The sequence below is a fragment of the Octopus bimaculoides genome, chromosome 15, assembly GCF_046866305.1.
Source record: "Octopus bimaculoides isolate indiv1 chromosome 15, ASM4686630v1, whole genome shotgun sequence".
Classification (NCBI taxonomy): Eukaryota; Metazoa; Mollusca; class Cephalopoda; order Octopoda; family Octopodidae; genus Octopus; species Octopus bimaculoides.
Window position 1 is genome coordinate 53,420,126 of NC_142942.1, and position 20,279 is coordinate 53,440,404.

General features: G+C 32.5%; 1 protein-coding gene across 1 annotated transcript in view; it reads right to left on the reverse strand.

The window, feature by feature from the left end:
• LOC106878166 (synaptogenesis protein syg-2) overlaps positions 1 to 20,279 on the reverse strand; it is a 166,618-nt gene that overhangs the window by 25,915 nt on the left and 120,424 nt on the right. Inside the window, exons 10-13 of the mRNA XM_089363935.1 lie at positions 15,914 to 16,210; positions 15,070 to 15,399; positions 13,890 to 14,195; positions 13,006 to 13,152 (exon numbers count right to left, since the gene is read on the reverse strand). Of these exons, the coding sequence (XP_089220061.1) occupies positions 13,006 to 13,152; positions 13,890 to 14,195; positions 15,070 to 15,399; positions 15,914 to 16,210 (1,080 nt within the window). The remainder of the gene's footprint in view (positions 1 to 13,005; positions 13,153 to 13,889; positions 14,196 to 15,069; positions 15,400 to 15,913; positions 16,211 to 20,279) is intronic.

Sequence of the window (20,279 nt, forward strand, 5' to 3'; positions counted from 1 at the left end):
TATTAACAAAAATAAATAAAGAATTCATGTTTTAGGGAATAAAACTATGCATGACTGAATGAATATTCTTTGGCATGTATATAGTCTACTATGCATGGATGAGTTCAAGAGTGTGTACTTTAATTCCAAGTCCCATGATTAAATCTCTTCCATCGTGTAACTTGATTTTATTCTCTTTTTCTGTCTTAATTTGTATCTCTCTGCCTCGCTACTGCACCTCTTTCCCCTACCTCTTTATCTTTCCGTGTGCGTGTGTGTGTGTGAATTTATATTATAGATTCGAGAGTATATATATATATATATATATATATATATATATCATAGTTATATTATATGTATATATATAAATATATATGTGTATATATATATTCATATTACATCTGTAAACATACATGCATACAAACATACACACACACATATACATATATGTGTGAGTGCATATGTTTTGCATGTATGTAAAATGTACATTTTTCTTATATTAATGTGCACCAAAGTGCATTAATTAATGTGTGAGTGTATATATATATATGTCAATACATGCACACAAAAGTGTACACATTTATATCCATAATATATAAATACACACACACACACACACAAATGCAAATGTAATATGTGTACATTTATTTTGGATTGTGTGCATACATGGGAATGAGTATCTATGTAAAAAACGCACAAATACACACACACACACACATATTGATGTATATAACTCCAGACACTCAACTATTCGTTTACACAGTCAAACACAAAATGATACAGACTCATTAGGCTTTGTAAATTAATTAATTTTACTTCAATGGTTTATTCTGATGTTTCTATTCCTTCACTGCTACCCACCCACAACCATGCATACACACACACACACACACAGTTTTTATGTATGTATACATGTCTATATAGTTAAAATTAATCAAATTAATTACAGAATTCTCTCTTTCTCTTTCTTTCCAGTAGTCTCTCTCTCTCTCTTTCACTTCTTTGTTTTCCTCTACTATCTACCTGTCTGTCTGTTTATTTGTGCATGTTCCATATCTCTATGTCACTGTTTTATCATGTATGTATGTATGTAATTACCTATCTATATATATATATATATATATATATATATATATATATATATAATCACATGTGAATCGTAGGTGATTTTCTTCCTCCATATTCCTTTCTATTGGACTTTCCTCTGTTTCTGAAGAAGAGCGTATGCTCAAAGCATTAAACCATCTTTCTTTCCCTCCCTGAGCGTCTGCTAATACTTTACATATACCACTCCTCCGCGTTGTTTTTTTTTTGTGTTTGTTCTTCTTTTGAGATTTACTATATAATATATATATATATATATATATATATATGATTCAAATTTGTTGGTACTCTTGAGTTTCAAGTATGAAGCTAGTCATCAGCCATTTTGAATTTAATCAAACTGTAACTCCCAATAAATTGGTTGAATGCCCTTCTTTCATTTGCCCACTCACTCATAGATATACATATATATGTCTTTTATCTTCTATGTTTACTTGTTTCAGTCATTTGAATGTGGCCATGCTGGGGCACTGTCTTGAAGAATTTTTTGTTGAATGAATCAACCCCAGTAATCATTTCTTTTTTAAGCCTGTTGCTTCTTCAGTTGGACACTTTTGCCAAACTACTAAGTTATGGGGGATGTAAACACACCAACATCGGTTGCCAATTGGCGATGAGGGACAAACACACACACACACACACATATATATACACATACATACAATGGGCTTCTTTCAGTTTCCATCTACCAAACCCACTCACAAGGCTTTGGTCAGCCGAATGCTATAGTAGAAGCCACTTGCCCAAGGTGCCACACAGTGGGACTGAACCAGGAACCATGAGGTTGAGAAGCAAACTTCTTACCACACAGCCACACCTGCAGTTATGTATATAATGTTACATATATATAATGTTGTCATGGGATCAAATACTCAAACAGAATGTTGTTTGCCATGGAATATGAACACATAGTCCACATTTTAGTAATCTAAATCTTCATCCATAATTCATTATTTCAGGTAAAAGATAGAATAAAACACTATAATCCTTTTAATACTGGAATATAAACCATAAATTCCTCACAAAACAAAAGATATAAACCTTAGCAATTTTGCTTCTTTGCTTTCCTGTTTTTTTTTGTTTTTGTTTTGTTTTGGTCATGGTAAAGAGACTTTTGATGATATGGTACTAAATTGATGCAATGAAAAATTATTATTATTATTTATTTGTTTTACTTTATTTGAATTTTTGTTTTTGATTTTTTGTTTTCAGAATGATACTAAACATCAGAGAAAATATATGTGCATCACATGGAATGTTGCATATTGAGATGAAATCTGCAGAAAACAATTACTCGCCATTAGATTTTAAAAACGGTGAAAAAAAAAAACAAAAAAAACCGGTAAATGATGATAACGAATATGAGTTGAGTTTGCCCATCTTTGAACTGGAATTCAGGAGTAGAACAGTAGAAGCTTTGATGAAAACCCATCACACACACACACGAAAAGGAAGAATAAAATAAATAAAATTTCTTTGAAGAAAAAGAAGAAAAAAAAAATTTGGTTGTAAAAATTCCATTAAATTAGTATTTATGTCTTTGGAATTAGCAAGGGAAAAATCTTTGATTATTGCTGTATATGTATTTAGATGTTAAAAAATATTTAGAAAAACAAGTTGCATTGTCGAAGAAAAAAACAAAAAAAACTCCGGCTTTAAAAAGAAATATTACCAAGTTCGTTACTGCTTAGATATTTTTGGTTACACTGTAATAAAATACACCTGATGTTCAAATAAAACTGGTGCATATTTTATAACCTATTTAAAGAAACGATACAGAATTAATTACATATTAGTTTTTTTTTTAAAGATGAAATATTTGCATGTTCAAATATATAATATATATACATATATGTATATATATGTATGTGTGTTTATACATCCATAAATATATATATGGAAGAGCAATAACTCTTGAAATCTGCATATACACCCATTAGCTATTTCTTCTACCTTTGATCACATTGTTTACATAGGAGTATTCATATATGAAACGTCATAACTTTCAGGACTGACTCTAAATTCTATAGAAAATCTACAGGGATAAACTTAAAAAGGAGAACATTGCTAACAAGACAAAATATTGACTTGTAAACCTTTAATATACTTAAAAGTATATCATAGTTGCAAAACAAAATACTGTCATTGCTAGCAATTAATACATACATACCTACTTACCTACCTAACTATTAATCTTTCTCTCTCTCTCTCTCTCTCTCTCTCTCTACATATATATATATATATATATATATATATATATATGTATGTATATAATGACTAGTGACCAAGACCTTTGGAAATATACAGTGCGTGAGAAGAGCCGGCAAGCCAAGTGAGACCATAACCCACGGCCTATGCCAGGGGTGTAACCAGCCCACTTATGCATACCTTTCCTTCATTGGACACTAAACTCTGCTTGCAAAGACCTGTTGAGGCAAGTGAAATTGAAATCAAATCAAATTCGCAAATTTGATGACTGGTACCTGTGCCAGTGGAGTGCTAAGAGCACCATCCAAGCGTGATTGCTGCCAGAGCAGCTAACTGGCTTCCATGCCAGATAGATAGATAGATAGATAGATATAGGTATATGTATGTATATATTTGAAATTTCAGAGAAAAAACTTAAATATAATGTTGCATGGAAAGTAAGCAAAGTACATCATCATCATGACAACCACCACCACCACCACCACCACCACCACCGCCATCATTATCATCATCACTGCCACTATCAGCATCGTTAACATCATTTTTATTCTTCTGTGCTGACACAGCTGGAAGCTTTTCCTGTTGCCAACCCTTAACTGTTTTCTAGGTAAGGTATTTTTCACTCGGTTGGTTGTTACAAGATGAAAGTAATGGAACTGTTGAAATTACAGGACTTCTACTCACAAGGGTGTATAAACATGTATGTGCGCAGGTATGTGTATGTGTGTGTGTATTCATGAAATAGTTGTAAAAACGCATGTGTAGCATAGAAACAAGGGTGTCATTCATTTCCAATCTTCTATAAAAATATGTCTGGCTGTAGAACATAGAAAAACCTGCCTCATCAAATTCTATCTGGCTGATGCAAATATGGAAAAGCAGACATTAAAATGGTGAGGATGAGTATGATAATTATGATGATGATGTAATTACTTCTTATTTTCTGCAGCAACGTATTTATAGAAACAACAAATTAGGGCAGACAATGTTACTTTGTTATTGTTGTCGTTGTGGTGAACGTTAATCTAAAAATGATAAAGAGCTAATCGTTTCTCTTTGCTTTCAATACAAACTAACTAAACCGATGAAAATTGGCTTCAAGTAACAATTCCAAATTACAAGTGATTCAACCTTTAACAGAACGGTAATTAGATTTCATCCAGAAACTTCTATTTATTACAGGAATTTCTTGTTGCAAAAATTCTATTTTGTTGCCGTGTCTTAGGAACGAAAGTAATTTAATAAATCTTTTTGTCGTTGCTTTTTTGATTTTCTTCCTTTTTCACTTTTGGTTCCTATTCACAGACTGACAGCAGGAGGACAAGTTCTGTCCTCCTGCACTCAAGAGTTTTTCGCCTTTGATCTGCCAAATAATGGCTATCACCAATTTCGTGGTACATTGCTGTGATTATATTTCATTTTATTATTTATATCATTATTTTATTTTAATTGTAATTTTTTAGATACAATCATTTCATATATTTCTTCTCTCTCTCTCTCTCTCTCTCGATGTAAAATACAAACTACTTGTGGTTATGTATTTCATCATCATCATCGTCTAACATCCTCTTTCCATGCTGTCATGGGTTGGACGGTTTGACAAGAGCTGGCCAGGCAGGAGCCTGTGTCATGCTTCTGAGCTTGTTTTGGCATGGTTTTATGGTTGGATGCCCTTCCTAACACCAAGGCAAGGTCAGTTTTGGCATGGTTTTTACAGCTGGATGTCCTTCCAAATGCCAACCTCTTGGACTGGGTGCTTTTTTACGTAGCACTCACATTTCATCATTATATAATCTTGGTTGTTGTTTCCCTGAAAGAACTGGCCTATGATCAAAGGTGTTCCAACCATGACCATCCCATCTGTTTGTATAGCTATGACATTACCTAATGTGTTTTCAACTTTCTTGAAAAGAGTAGGGTGTGGTCTGAAGAGATTCAGATGCTGTTTCCAGTAGGCCAAGAGACCACCAAACTTTTCTCCCCATTATATTTAGGGACTAGGATTAATCTACTCCCTGGTTTAACACAACTAATGGGCCTATAATAACCTCTTCCTTCCTTTTTTGGCTCTTGCTGTGGCTTCCCTAAACACCGGAGATGCTTTTCTCCATGCAACAAACTGTAGGAACTTACTCAGACATTTTGCAAGCTCTTCTTCTAAATCCATCACAACCCTTCCATATTGTCAGTAGGGACCTCAGAGTCATAAGTGTTTTGCCCTTCAGCTTCTGTGCTTCATTTAAGTGGGTCAGCGAGGACTGAATTGGCCTTCACCTGCAGAAAGTTTCTAGTTGTGGTCTCTTACCAATAATTCATTGGAGAATGTTGGAATGGAATTTCTTGCCAGACACCAAAGTTTAGGCAAGCAGAGTTATAGCAGGAAAGTTTGATAAGTTCAGTTGCCATGAGGGATGCAGGGTCAAAGGTTTCAAAGCCCAGCCCTTCCTCTAACATTTACAAAAGTGTAACAGAATTGAAGTAAGATTTGTTCATATTCTGAGACTAAATCTTGCCTCAGGTTGTCCACTTTGCTTTTGATCTTTGCAAAGTTGACAAAATAGATCAGTCAGTAAACGAAATGGATTTAATTAAGTATATTCTCGAAGGTAGTGCCCCAGCGAGATTATAGATGAGTGACTGATACGAGTTAAAGAATAAAAGTGTAAAGGAATCTTGCTTTCTTAACCACATGGTTATACAGACACACACACACAGACACACAAACACACACACTTACAGACTCACTCAAACACACCTACACATGTACACACACTATCATCTTTTGATTCATGGCAGATATAAGACTTTTTCCTTTTCTCTCTCTCTCTCTCTCTCTCTCTCTCACACACACTTTCTTCGTCTATCTCTCTGTGTGTCTGTTTCCCTCTTTCTCTCTCTCTCTCACTTTCTTTGTCTATCTCTCTCTGTCTCTGTTTCCCCCCTCTCCCTCTCTCTTATAAACACGTATACACCATCATTTTTTACTTCATAACAGATATAAGACACTATTCCTCCCTCTCTCTCGTTGTATCTCTCTATCCCTCTCTGCCAGACTCTCAGCCTCCTCATCTCATCTATGCATACAACATTATAATACACTTCACTGCATAACACACATAAGACTGTCTGTCTGTTTTTTACTCTCTCTGGCACATTACAACTCATGCATTCACAATTTGAGCCTCTCTCTGTCTATGTCTGTCTCAGTCACTCTCTCTCTCTTTCTTTCTCTCTCTCTCTCTCTCATACTTTTTCACTCTCTCTCTTTGACATATTACAACTCCTTCATACTCTGCCTGTGCATTTATCTGAAAATCTATCTCTGTCCATCTCTGCCTCTTTCTTTTTTCTCTATCTTCCTCTCTCCTTTTTATCTTCCCTTCTCTCTGTGTTTCTCTCTCTCTCTCACACACTATCTATCTATTCTTCTCTCTTTCACTCTCTGACACATTTCAACTCCTGCGTACACAGTCTGTGTATCTATCTGTCTGTCTATATGTTTGTCTATCCCTGTCTGTCTCTCTCCCTCTCTCTTTTTTTCTCTCTCCCTCTCTCTTTTTCTCTCTCTCCCTCACTCCCTCTCTTTGTTTACACATACACACAACCATACATATACACCCTTTATTTCACAGAAAATATAAAACCAACACCGACAACCGTCAAAGGCTTTAGTTTCCATATTCCCAAGCTGAACCAATCTTACCGAACTCATGTCTGAAATAAAAGTCTTTGGAAAGGCATGAACATCAAAAATACTATGATTTCTCCATTCATTTGAAGTGAATTACATTAAATCACTTATTGATGTAATCTACAGACTCAGAATATAGCAGAGAGCACGAAAAAGTCTGATGTTTGATCTCTTTCAACTCTCTTTATTTCACCTGTGTGTAAAATAAACAAATAATTTTTTTTTATCCTCGTCTTCACACAATATCACAATCTTAAATAGAATTAGAACTGAATGAAGTTTTACATTTAAAAAAAAGAAAAAAACGAAATTTTTAAAATTCATATTTCATAATTTTTTTCTTTTCTTTTCTTTTCTTCTTTCTAAAAGAAATCAAATTTAAATTCTTAGGAAATATAATGTAATATAAAATAGAAGCTGCTTTTTAATGCATTATGAAATATCAATATTCTCAAGAATAGCAAAAGAACATTGCAACAGATAGTAGAACATACTACACACACACATGTGTGTCCATGTATATATGTACATGCATATATACATATATGTATATATATGTATATATGTACAAAGTATTCTATAATTATATACATAATTACAATGAGGGGTTGGCCAATTGCCTTGCCATGTACTGAATTAGAAATAAACACTAATGTCTTTTCAACTATCATAAAAACTCCAAGAAAATAACACATCATTATTATGTATATATGTGTATATATATATATGTGTGTGTGTGTGTGTATGTGTGTGTACATGTATATATGAATTTACTGTTGTTCTAACATTATCTGAAGTAAAGATATTTCGATATTTCCAAGACTGCTCTTCTTTTGACAGCTCTTAGACTTATATCAAATCAGAATGATGCCAATCTATGACCATAACTTGACAGAATCATTAGAATGTCAATAAAATAAGCCTTGCTATATATGTTCCTGTTCTCTGCCCTCTGAGTTCAAATTCCTATGGGGTCTCTTTTGCTTTGTTTTCCTTTAGGGGTCACTAAATAAAATAACAGGTCAGTACTGGGCTGATTTCTTTCCTCTTGTTCTCCTAAGAAGAAATCGGTTTTAGTCAGATGTGGAGAGGGATAGACGTCATCAGGTTTATCAACTGGCAGTCAAAGGACCACCACCACCACCATCAACCACTTTACAGAGTGTACTGGGTGCTTTTTATGTGGCACCAACACTAGTGGGGTCACCAGGCAGCTTGACAGACTAAAATCCTCTTTAGTTGAGTGGGTTTACAGCAGAAAGGGAGCGAACTTTGTGGTTGAAGACGAGAGATTAAAGTATGAAATAATAAACCAGAAGAAAACAGGTTCTTTTTGGTTTTTTTTTCTCTTCTTTTTGTTGTAGAGAAGATACATGGCTAATCACATTAGAGATGAGTGGATGAGAATAAACAGGGAGGAGCTGGGAAAAGAAATCAAACAGTGACGATAAAAAATAACATAACCCCAAAATTCTAAATGTCATATTTTTGTGAGGAAAATTATTCAGATGCCTTAAATGGTTTTATAGATATTTACCAATATAAAATAGATATTAGGAGAGAAAAAAAATAAAAGAAAATAAAAGAGATTTTAAAGATACAAAGCTGGACTTCAAAGCTGAAGCTAACTCAGATTTCATGTATACTCATGTAGAATGGTGTAAGGATAAAAATAATATGCGGTGTGTAATGAAACTATTGTCACTAAGTAAATATTGGTGGACTATAAATGAAAACAAGTTCAGAGGAACCAGCTTGTTTAAGAAAAATAATTGGGGACATACAACAGAAAAATTATATGTAAAAATAATGCTGTATATTATTTATGCTTAAATTAAAACATAGTGTTACATAGACACATATACAAACGTATATATATATATATATATATATATATATATACACACACACACACACACACACACATATATATATATGTATATATACACATATATATTCACATGTACATGTTTACATCTTTGATATATATCAAAGTAATGTGTGTATGTGTATACATATATGTATATGTATGTGTATATGTCTACCAGCATATCTGTGTGTGTGTGTGTGTGTGTGTGTGTGTGTGTGCATGAGATGATAACTGTATAAACAACCTAGAAGTCTAAAAGAACTCAATACAAGAAATGTTTTTTTTTTAACTGAAATTACACAAACAGCGATTATTTTTTTCTAATGTTTACTACTTTTTTTTAATCAATCAATGAAATAAATGAAACAAATTTATTTTTATATGCTGAATAAATTATAAATTCTGCTGAATAAACACGATGGTAATATAAAACCGTTTGATGTAGTCGCAATGTTATTGTATAAGGCTATCAGTCGTTTGCCTGACAGTCTTTTTGGTATATGATGACAAAAGTTAGGAATCGTTTATTCATGAGAACAAAAGAAAATATTTGATTTTGTTTTTATTTTGGAATATGAATTAATGTATTATGTAATTACTTAGATTTCTGCTGTAAAGTGATTTTAGAATATAGGTGTAGTTGTGTGGTAAGAAGCTTGTTTCTCAACCACATGGCTCTGGGTTCAGTCCCATTGCATGGCACCTTGGGCAAGTGGTGGGGAATTAGCATGGCAACTTTGAGTTTGCTCAGTTGAAAGGCGTGGCCTCTAGGACAAAATTCCTCACCTTTAAAATGTGGCCTGAGTAGACCCGAATGAAATCAGGTAATAATACTAGTGTGTGTGTGTGTGTGTAAAGAGAGAGAAAAGATACATAGAGAGAGAAAGAATTAAAGAGTAATAGACATTTAATTAGGTACTCCCACTATCAATTTCTGTCTTGCTGGTGTTAAAAAAAAAAAATAAAAATTACATAAATTTGAAATTAACAAATGAAAAAACTTGAGAAAAGAACATGTGATTACATAGCTGACATGTGTATCGTTATGTTATAATACAACAATGAAACAGAAATAACAATAAGAATATAACAAGAATATATCTTCACTTTATGGAGGTGTTGAATGCTGGACTTACTGATCATTTTTATACTTAAGAACCAGATGTGACGTTGCTCAAAGATGTACAAAATTTGTTACATGTTTAAACTTAACAGGTGAAGATTAACAACAAAATACCAGACAATGATTCCATTATTGTCTAAGAACAAAAGAATAGGTATTAGTTCTTTGAAATGCAAAAGCGAGAACATAAATATTTGCCAGACACTATTTGGTTAAATGTCTACTTTCTTGCTTTTTTTACTTTTATTATTGCCTACACCTCACCCACGCAGTATTATATATAATAGATATTATACATATTTTATGTATTAATGTATATACACACACAGGTGAGCACATAAGTGCAAAACAAGGTGGAAAAAATAGTACTCGAATACCAAAGGTAGAGCTTTTATTAAAGCTGCAAAATTATCGCAAAAAGAGCTGTTACCCAAAGTTTCACATTCCTGTTCATCAGACAGTTGTGATATATATATATATGTGCATATATATATATATATATATATATATATATATATATATATATATATATGTATATATATTTAGATAATAATAATGGTGATAAACTGGATATTAATTTAATTAACACCAATTTAAAACCAGTGGCCTAGCATAAAGAAAATTCTGAAAATTCAGAAAAATTATATTACATACATATGAGAAGGGATGACCACTAAGTGGACATCCATTATGCTAGAGATAGACTGTCTACGGTCAAACCACAAAAGAAAAAAAATAACTCCAATGTAATCGGTAGAACTGTGACACTGTGTATGTGCGTGTGTGTGTATGTGTGTGCGTGCATGTGTGTGTGTGTGACACTGTGTATGTGTGTGTGCCTGTGTGTGTGCATGTGTGTGCACATGTGTGTGTGTGTGCATGTGCACACGTGTATATATGTGTGTGTGTAGGAATCTATTAGAGGTCTGTTTTGAATGCTTACATCAAAGTAAACTCTGCAAAAGATCCACCACCATCCCCAGAAAGACAAACCAGCTAAGTGGTCACGTTACCCTGGGCTGTACATTAGGCATCATACCGCTCATGTTATCTACAATGCACCAATATGAGACATAATTTAATATACACACAAATCTAGGAAGAGAAGGTTTCGTGTTAATTAACCCCTTTGTTACCACATTTCTATCGAAACACAAAACCTTTATTTCAATTAATTGTTAAAATAATGAAGAATTTAATAAAATAACTTGACCATTATTAAGTTGGTGCTTTGGATATAAACCAACAAAAAGTTTCAATGGAAGGTCTTAATTTAAATCTTCTGGAAATATGGATTTTGTATCATAAAACCAGGATTTGTTTCAAGCGGATTATATCAGAAGGGTTAATAGTTATTCGAAATTGGTTTTCATTATTAAGGAATCTGTGATAAAACAGATTCTTGATGATGCTTATACTTTTGGATATACAATAAAGACTTCTACTGAAATGGAAAATATTTCTTTATTTTGTTGGTGGCGCGTGGAATTACTTTAAAAAAGAAAGACAAAATGTGAGTAAGAATAGGCTTGATTTGAAATCACACAAAAAGAATCTGTGGAATTGGTTAACTGAACTGTCAGAGAGGAAAAAAAAAACCTGATGAGAGACACCACAAAACACATGTATGCATGCATACAGACTTACACACACAAACATACCCACACATAAAACACACACTTATATATACACACAGGTGCTATGAACATGCGCATAAGCCCAAGTATTAATATAGCATTTGACACATATACAATAAATATCTTCACACAATGAGTTCAATAAAACAACATATATATATATTTAATAAAACACACTCATAAGCATGAGTATGTATGTATTTAAAATATTTTTTTTAAATGATTGAAATAGTACACACAATCTTTTTTTGGGACTCGTACATTTTGTAGGCATCTAAATACAACAATATATAAATATATACACAGTCAAATATATATAAACATGCAACAGAGTGGAAGTAAGGTTCGTGTTCATAGCTTAAGGAAAAAATGGTCTGAGAAAAGGAGTAAGGACATAATTCTATATTCCCCTGTACATATGACTGGAGCCTTGTATAGTTAGAAGTCATGTTAGTCTCATGAAGGGATGGCCATTATGGCCTTGGGCTAATCAAGGCCTTATGATGGAAACTGAAGCTCATTGTATGTGTGTGTGTGTGTGTGTGTGTGTGTGTGTTTGTGTTTGTACCCCATTACTACTTGGCAACAGTGCTGCTGGTTTGTTTGCACCCTTGTAACTTAGTAGTTCAGCAAAAAGCGACTGACAGAATATGTACCAGACTTAAAACTAAGTACTGGGGCTTGATTTTTCAATTTAATCCTTCAGGGCAGTCCAAAAAACTGAAAGAAGTGAAAGATAAAGGGGCAAGATATACACACACAGGTACTTAGACCTCTTCAAACAGGAATAGGGTTTGGATGTGAGAGTGTTCGGTGAATAAAAGGCCGAATATACCTGGTATTTTCTTTCAACACCCAGAAATATAAGGAAATGTGAGAGGTGGGGCATGAAACGAAATAACTCAAAGTAGAATTGAACCTACAGAACAAACACCATTTGCCAGAAGCTTACTTCCTCTCCATAAACATATACACAATAGAATGCATATGTAATATAGACAAGCATACAAACATACATATATATATATATATATATATATATATATACACACACACACACACATATATATATACACATATATATACATGTATACATACATACATACATATATATATATATATATATATATATATATATATATATATACATATATTTTATTTATAATCAGCACAAGTTGACTCAAGGGATGAGAGTCAGGTGCATGAAACTCTCAGAGTCACTCTGTACAATCTGTTGATTACTAATAAAAGACATTATATATATATATATATATATATATATATATACATACACACTCATGATTTGAGTATTATATATATATATATATATGTATGTATGTATGTATGTGTGTGTGTATAGTTCATCAAAGTTATAATATATTCAATGACTTACCATTTCTATTTGATCCTCGGCATGCAATCCGGCCAATCAGGAAACAGGCAGTGATGACTAAAGCAGCTGCTATCATTCCACCGATTATAAAACCTAACGCTGTTCCAGTAGTAATTGATGATGGTGATATTCTCACTGTTTGGATTTCTGAAGAAAAAAACAAACAAACAAAAAAACAATAAGTATAAAAAAGACAACAATATAAATAATATTTAAAAAAAAGAAAATGATGGAGCTCAAGTAAAATGGTTGATGGTCTGTGTTAATGAAAGGTGAAGTTTATGTGACATAGTGCAGGTGTGATTGTGTGGTAAGATGTTTCATTCCCAACCATGTGGTTCTGAGTTCAGTTCCATTGTGTAACACTTTGGGCAGGCGTCTTTTATTATAGCCCTCGGCTGACAGGTGCTTTGTGAATGGGTTCAGCAGATGGAAACTGAAGGAAGCCCACCATATATGTATATGCATGTATTTGTGTCTGTGTGTGTGTGTGTGTGTGTATGTGCGCGTTTGTCCTGCATAACTGTTTGACAACTGGTGATGGTTTGTTTATGTCCCTGTAACTTAGTGGTTTAGAAAAAGAGACTGATAGAATATGTACCAGGCTTTAAAAGAAATAAATACTAGGGTTGATTCATTCAACTAAAACCCTTCAGGGTAATGTTCCAGCATGGCCACAGTCCAGTGACTGAAATAAGTAAAACAAGTAAAAATATATAAGAGAAACAAACAACATAAAGAAAACAAAAACACCACAGAGATGACAGTGCCCCAGCATGGCCAGAGTGCAGCAGCTGGAATCAGTTAAAAAGTAAGATGGCTAAAATGAAAGACAATTTTATTTATCAAAAACAGAATAAAAAAAACAAAAAAAAAAGGCTGACCTTCAGTTTTGGTAGTAAACTTCAGAGTTTGACTTCTGTTGCGTTCGCCAGGGCGTGTGTTTTCAGTGTGCAACGAGAAAGCGTATTTAGCGCCACGTTTCAGGTTATTGATAGTTACGAAGATATCATTGCCATTTCCTTGGTCTGCGTGGATTGTTTCTATCCATTCACCATCGTATGAAATAGGTCGGTGGGACAAATAAAACAGCTGTTCATAACCTCCATTAAATGCTGGAGTCCATTTTACTGTGATGCTTGTATGAGTTATATTTACAACTGTGAAATCCATTGGTTCTAATGGTGGACCTACCGATTAAAACCAGACATACAGTTAAAGATGACCCTGGGGGTTATTATTCAAAGGTCAGTTACAGATGACCTAAGAGGTTCAGTTAAAAAAAAAACAGGAGCAGTTAAAAGGTAGAGCAACATTTTGAGGGTCATTTAAAGATAACAAGGATCAGTTAAAGATGGATTTAGAAGGGACAGTTTCAAGGGTTAGTTAAAAGTTTACTTAGAAGCTACTTTTTAAGGGTCATTTGAAAATGAACAATCATAAATAGTTGTTTAATGATGAACTTTTATGCCCCATTTCAAAGATCTGTTTAAAATGGGAAGAGAGGTTACATTTTCATTAATATATATTACATTAATAAATATCCAGGTGTTTTCACTAAGCAATATAGAGTTTTAAGAAATGCAGAATAAAAATTATGGAACATCATGTGATGTATATGAATAAATTAATGATTAATTATAGATAATATATATTTAATTAGTTCTACAGAAGAACCCACGTTTAATTAATTCTGTGTAAAGATTAATATCGAGTTTTATAAAAGTTTAAATATAAAATAATTTTATATTAGTATAAATACAAATCCATATGAAATTTTGTGTGTTACATATATTTTCCTGTACATATAGAAGCCATAGCAAAAGAAAAGAAGGAAGATAGTTGTTATTTCTTGCTGACCTTCTAACCTTCAGATTACTCACTCAAGAATTAATCATGCCTTATCCTATAATCAAGATTTTCAGGATGTGATTTATTTTTAGAATGACATTGTAGTGTATTTATGAGAGGCCAAATCTGATCGGTTTGAACATAAGACAGGTAGAACATTTGGGCTGTTGAAACACTAAAGAATTAATAGGAAACACCAAATAGTTATGTTACCTGCAGGAATTATTGTGATTTGATGACTACTGGTTCCAACTGAGTTGCTAATATTCAAATTAAGTGTACGAACTTCTGTTTCTCTCAAGTCAGTTATTGTGAATATAACAGCATGTCCCTCGGCTGTCACTTCTCTGCCATATGTTGAGAGTAACACTATTGTCGGTTGTATTTCTGTACTAATGTCTGGCTCAGATGTTATCGAGTCATCGAAAGACCAGGACATTTCGCTATAGACTGGGAATGAATAAAAGCTAACAGATATACTCAGATTGCCACCATATTCAATAGAAACATTTGATATGGCATCTATCTCGAAAACGGGTTTAGCTGAAAGTGAAAAAAGAAAAAGTAAAAGAAACGGATTAGTATTTAGACTATTATCAACTGTTTTGTAGTCAAATATAACAAATACGAATAATTCAGACTCTCTATCTATAAATTAGATACTAGAAAAATATGCCAAAATATTGGAAATATTGGATTAAATATAGGAACATATAAAAAACTCATAGTGAATTAATGCATAAGTAATATGGAATATATCTTTAAATTTTATTGAAAAGATGGTGAAAAAAAACAAACAAACAAAAAGAATGCAAGTAGAAGATTGAGCATTTATGGGAAACATGATGATTTGCTTAAAAGTAGTAACATCATACATTTCAAACGTGCTGAAATCCAACATGACTGCTATGATTGGGTATGACAGGACCCCAAAAGTATTGCTTTGCTTGGGTGCTTATAGTGTTGTTAAAATAACTCTGTCAACTTGGTCAACATAAAATAAAACTAAAATAAAAGAAAGAAAACAAGGAAGCAACTAAGTCAAACTATTTCGTACCTTGTATGATAAATTCAGCTGAACCTGATTTCATAATATTGCCATTTCTATCTGGAATACCATTTTCAACTAAGCATCTATAAGTGCCGCCATCTTCAAATGTTACATTTTCTAAAGTTAACACAGCTGGTTCTGAGCTTGTCTCAACGTTGTCGAACTCTTGTAGGATAATTTCACCCCACTTGTGCTGCCACCTGTATGTATATCTATTAGGTTCTCCATCAGCGACGCACGTCAAATTTACTTGAGTTCCTTCAGTGGCATTTGGTGGCGTTACCACTTGCACGTCTGGAGGATCTGGAAAAGATAAAGCGGACAAGTATAAATACAACATCAATATATTTTGGTTTGTGCCAAGACAAAATATTGACCATGGAGAATGTAAAATTCACGGAACTGATCTTAGAATAGAACTGGAATTAATTTTATTGGTTTTTCAAAGGAAGAAAAGTAGAGTTGATTTTCTTGGTAGGAATTGATTTCAAGATGTACAGAAATGAAACAGAACAAAGAAATATTTTGTATACAGCAAGCTTCCTTAAGTTTTCATCTAACAAATCCAGTCAGAAGGCATTGGTCAGCCCAGGCTATAGTCCAGCATGCAACAACAACAACAAAAATAATAAGAGCATGAAGGTTGCTCAATGTAGTATGTTCAACTGCTAGAAATAGCAGTCAAGTGTCATTCAAATTATAGCCTACATTTTATGAAGAGAAAGACAGATCGTTTGGATACATTGGATAATGTAATCCTAGATTTAGAACATCTACAATAAAAAAAAAATAACACTCCCCCAATAACAAAACAAAAAAAACAAAGACGAAATAGTCACAGTTGGAAGACCTTTGATCATAAATCTTTTGGATCTGAAATGACCTGGGGTTAAACATTAACAACTGTATGTGTGTATGTGCATATGTATATAGAATATAATACAAAATAAAATATGATAAAGTATAATAAAATATAATGTGATATAATGTAATATATATATATATATATACACACACACATACACCATTTACATACACACACATTTATATATATATATATATATATATATATATATATATATATATACATATTTATATATATGTACACACACATGCAAACACATACACACACACACACACACATATATATATATATATATATATATATATATATATATATATATATATATATATATATGTATACATATCTATCTATCTATCTATATATATATTTATGTACATGACCAACTTGACTAAATACAATAATTTCTCCCAGCATTAGAATGTTAGAAAGTTTAATACCCTTTTATATCCTCCAAACTCTGTCATCTTTGAAAGTGGCATCTTTTGAAGAATATAGACGAATAATTTTTACGATAAAAGTTACATTTCTATATTTTTCCGTGATTTACTCTAATATTGGTTGGAATATTGAGTATTCCAGAAGCAGTGGACTTATCTGTTCGGTTGCTGCTTTTGGTTGGTTTTTTGGTCTTTGTATTTTGGTGATGTTATTTTCGCAGAGTACTTTTTTATTGACATGTCCTTCAGTATTGTAAGTGGTATGTGCATATGTACGTATGTACATATATTCATACATGTATATAGACACATATGCATATATATATATATATATATATATATGTATATATATATATATATATATATATATATAGATAGATATACATACATACTATACATACTATATATCTATATATATATAGGTATGTATATATATAATACATGCACACACACACACACACACACACACACACACACACACACACACATATATAGATAGATAGATAGATAGATAGATAGATAGATACACTTATATAGACAGATAGATAGATAGATACACACACACAGAGATATATATGTGTGCTTCTATTTTATTTTGGAAAAGATTCCCCTTTTCAAATATCAAAGAAAAATAGCCCAAGAATTCAGAGATAAATTGTTATTATTGGAAGGCCATTCTGGAGCCTTTTTTTTTTGGCTAGTAATGCCACATGGAAAACAGGATCTTGGTGAAAATAAAAATAGTGGTATATGCTGCTGGGGGGAAAATACCTTTAGCAAGGGGGGAAAAAGACCCTTGAGGAATATGCATGAAAAAGGTTAAAAGATCAATATGATGATTTCTAGAAAGTTCTAGGTGGATGGTAATATTTTATAGCAGGCAGAAACAAAAATCAACAACTACAAAAAAAAAAAAAAACTGATGTTAAGTTCCATGATGGTGGTGATGGTGGTGATGCTCATGAGGATTGTTACTGTAATGATGATTATGATGATGAAGTTGGTGTTGCTAAAGATGGTAAAACTGATGATAAAAATGATGAAGACAATGGTGGTGGTGTTGGCTATGATGATGTTGATGACAATGATATGGGTGATGATGCTGACGATGACAATGATGACAATGATGATGATGGTGCTGATGAATATGCAGAGGAAGTGGAGGAGTATAATGGTTGTGTTGACAATGACAACGATGATGATGATGAAAGCAGTTGTGATAATGATGATGATGAGGGATTGGGCATCTGAAGAATAGAGGAAGAATATGTTCCTATTGAAATGCTGAGAAAAAAGAAAAACAGAGAAAGAAACTCTGCAGAAATAGAATTTACGAATTAAATAGTTTAGAAAACAGAAAATACATCTTTATTTAAAATATATTTATGTAAAAATCTAACATTTAGAATAAGTTTGATCACAACGAGGAAAATAAAATAAAAATAAAAAACCAAAAACAAAGAAATGAGACATCACAATGTCTAAATTTATTGGTTGGCAGAGGAATTAGGTTCTTCAAGAACTTAGCATTTGAGCATCTTTGAGAATAAAGAATTTTTCAAGTCTATAATTTATTGTTCGACATAAAGGTCAGATATTCAATGAAGAACAAGAAAAAGAAGGAGAGCAGATGAACACAGATTATTAAAATCAATGAGAATTTTAATGAAATCTATTCATGAATTTCTAAATGTGACACACATATTATTATTATTATTATTATTATTAACATTGTTGTGTTTTTTTTTACAACAGAATTTGTATGGAGATTAAAGGACTGAGAAGTCTGAAAAGCAAGTGTGTATGTGTACATATGTGTTTATGTGTATGTGTGTGTGTGTGTGTGTTTATGTATGTGTGTATGTTTGTGTATGTGTGTGTTTGTAGTTGTGATTTATATATGTTTATAAAATATATATAAGTAATATAAAGTTGTGAAATAAATATACTTACACACAATTATAATACACACTCATGGATATATACATACATATATACTCACATATACACGTGTAGGATTCTGTGTGATTGCACTGAAAAGTGTGTATATGCGTCTATGTATGTCGTTATGTATGTGTGTGTGTCTTTTGTGTGTATGTGTGTTTAGTGTTTATAGATATTTAAAATAAATAATTGTAAATACAAACATACATTAGCTAAATATGTATACATACATATATATATACATATATATATATATACACAGCAGTGTGAACGTAAATGAAAGACCCCCACCTTTCCCATGTACTCACACATACACACAAAAATATACACTTGTACACCTACACAAACATGCACACACGCACAGCATCAAATATTTGAACATAAATAGAATTACTATTAAGAATATAATTCTAAGAGCAGCTTTAATAATCACCTGAACATGTTGGAAGAGACAGATTTAGGATAATCCGCTCACTTAGATGTAGTGGTGTCTTTATAGAAGAATCAAGAACTATCCAAGAAAATTGTCTCAACAGTAGACACGTAGAAATATTTAAGGTGAGACTTGAAACAAATATTAATACGGAACTTATACTAATCCACACAAAACAAAAAAATAGTCTGTTGCTCATTTCTGCTACAATTTTGGTCTTTTAGTGGTTCCAACTATAATATAATACTATAGCGTTAGTTTATAATCCTAAGCAAAAGATTTCTCTACGTTGTCATATGGAAGCACAAAGGCACAAAGTAGAACTAAAGGGGTAATGTATGTTTTGTATTAGAGTGCAGAGGATTAAATGCCTTGTGGTGTTAGCGTCTACTTAGTACTTCTTCAGGCACTGAGTTCAAATAACTTCCAAGGTTAAATTAACATTTTGGATGGCAGTGAAAATGATGATGATGGTGGAGTTGATCAAGCAATGTGCTCTTTATGTTCTCACTGCAGCTGACGTAATAATAATAATAATAATAATAATAATGATGATAATAATGAAGTCAACAATGGCAGAATTTGAACTCAGAGCATAAAGAGTTAGAACAAATGTCTCTAAGTATTTTGTCTGGCACACTAAGAATACTGCTGTGTTGCTGCTCTAATAATAATAATAATGATAATGATAAT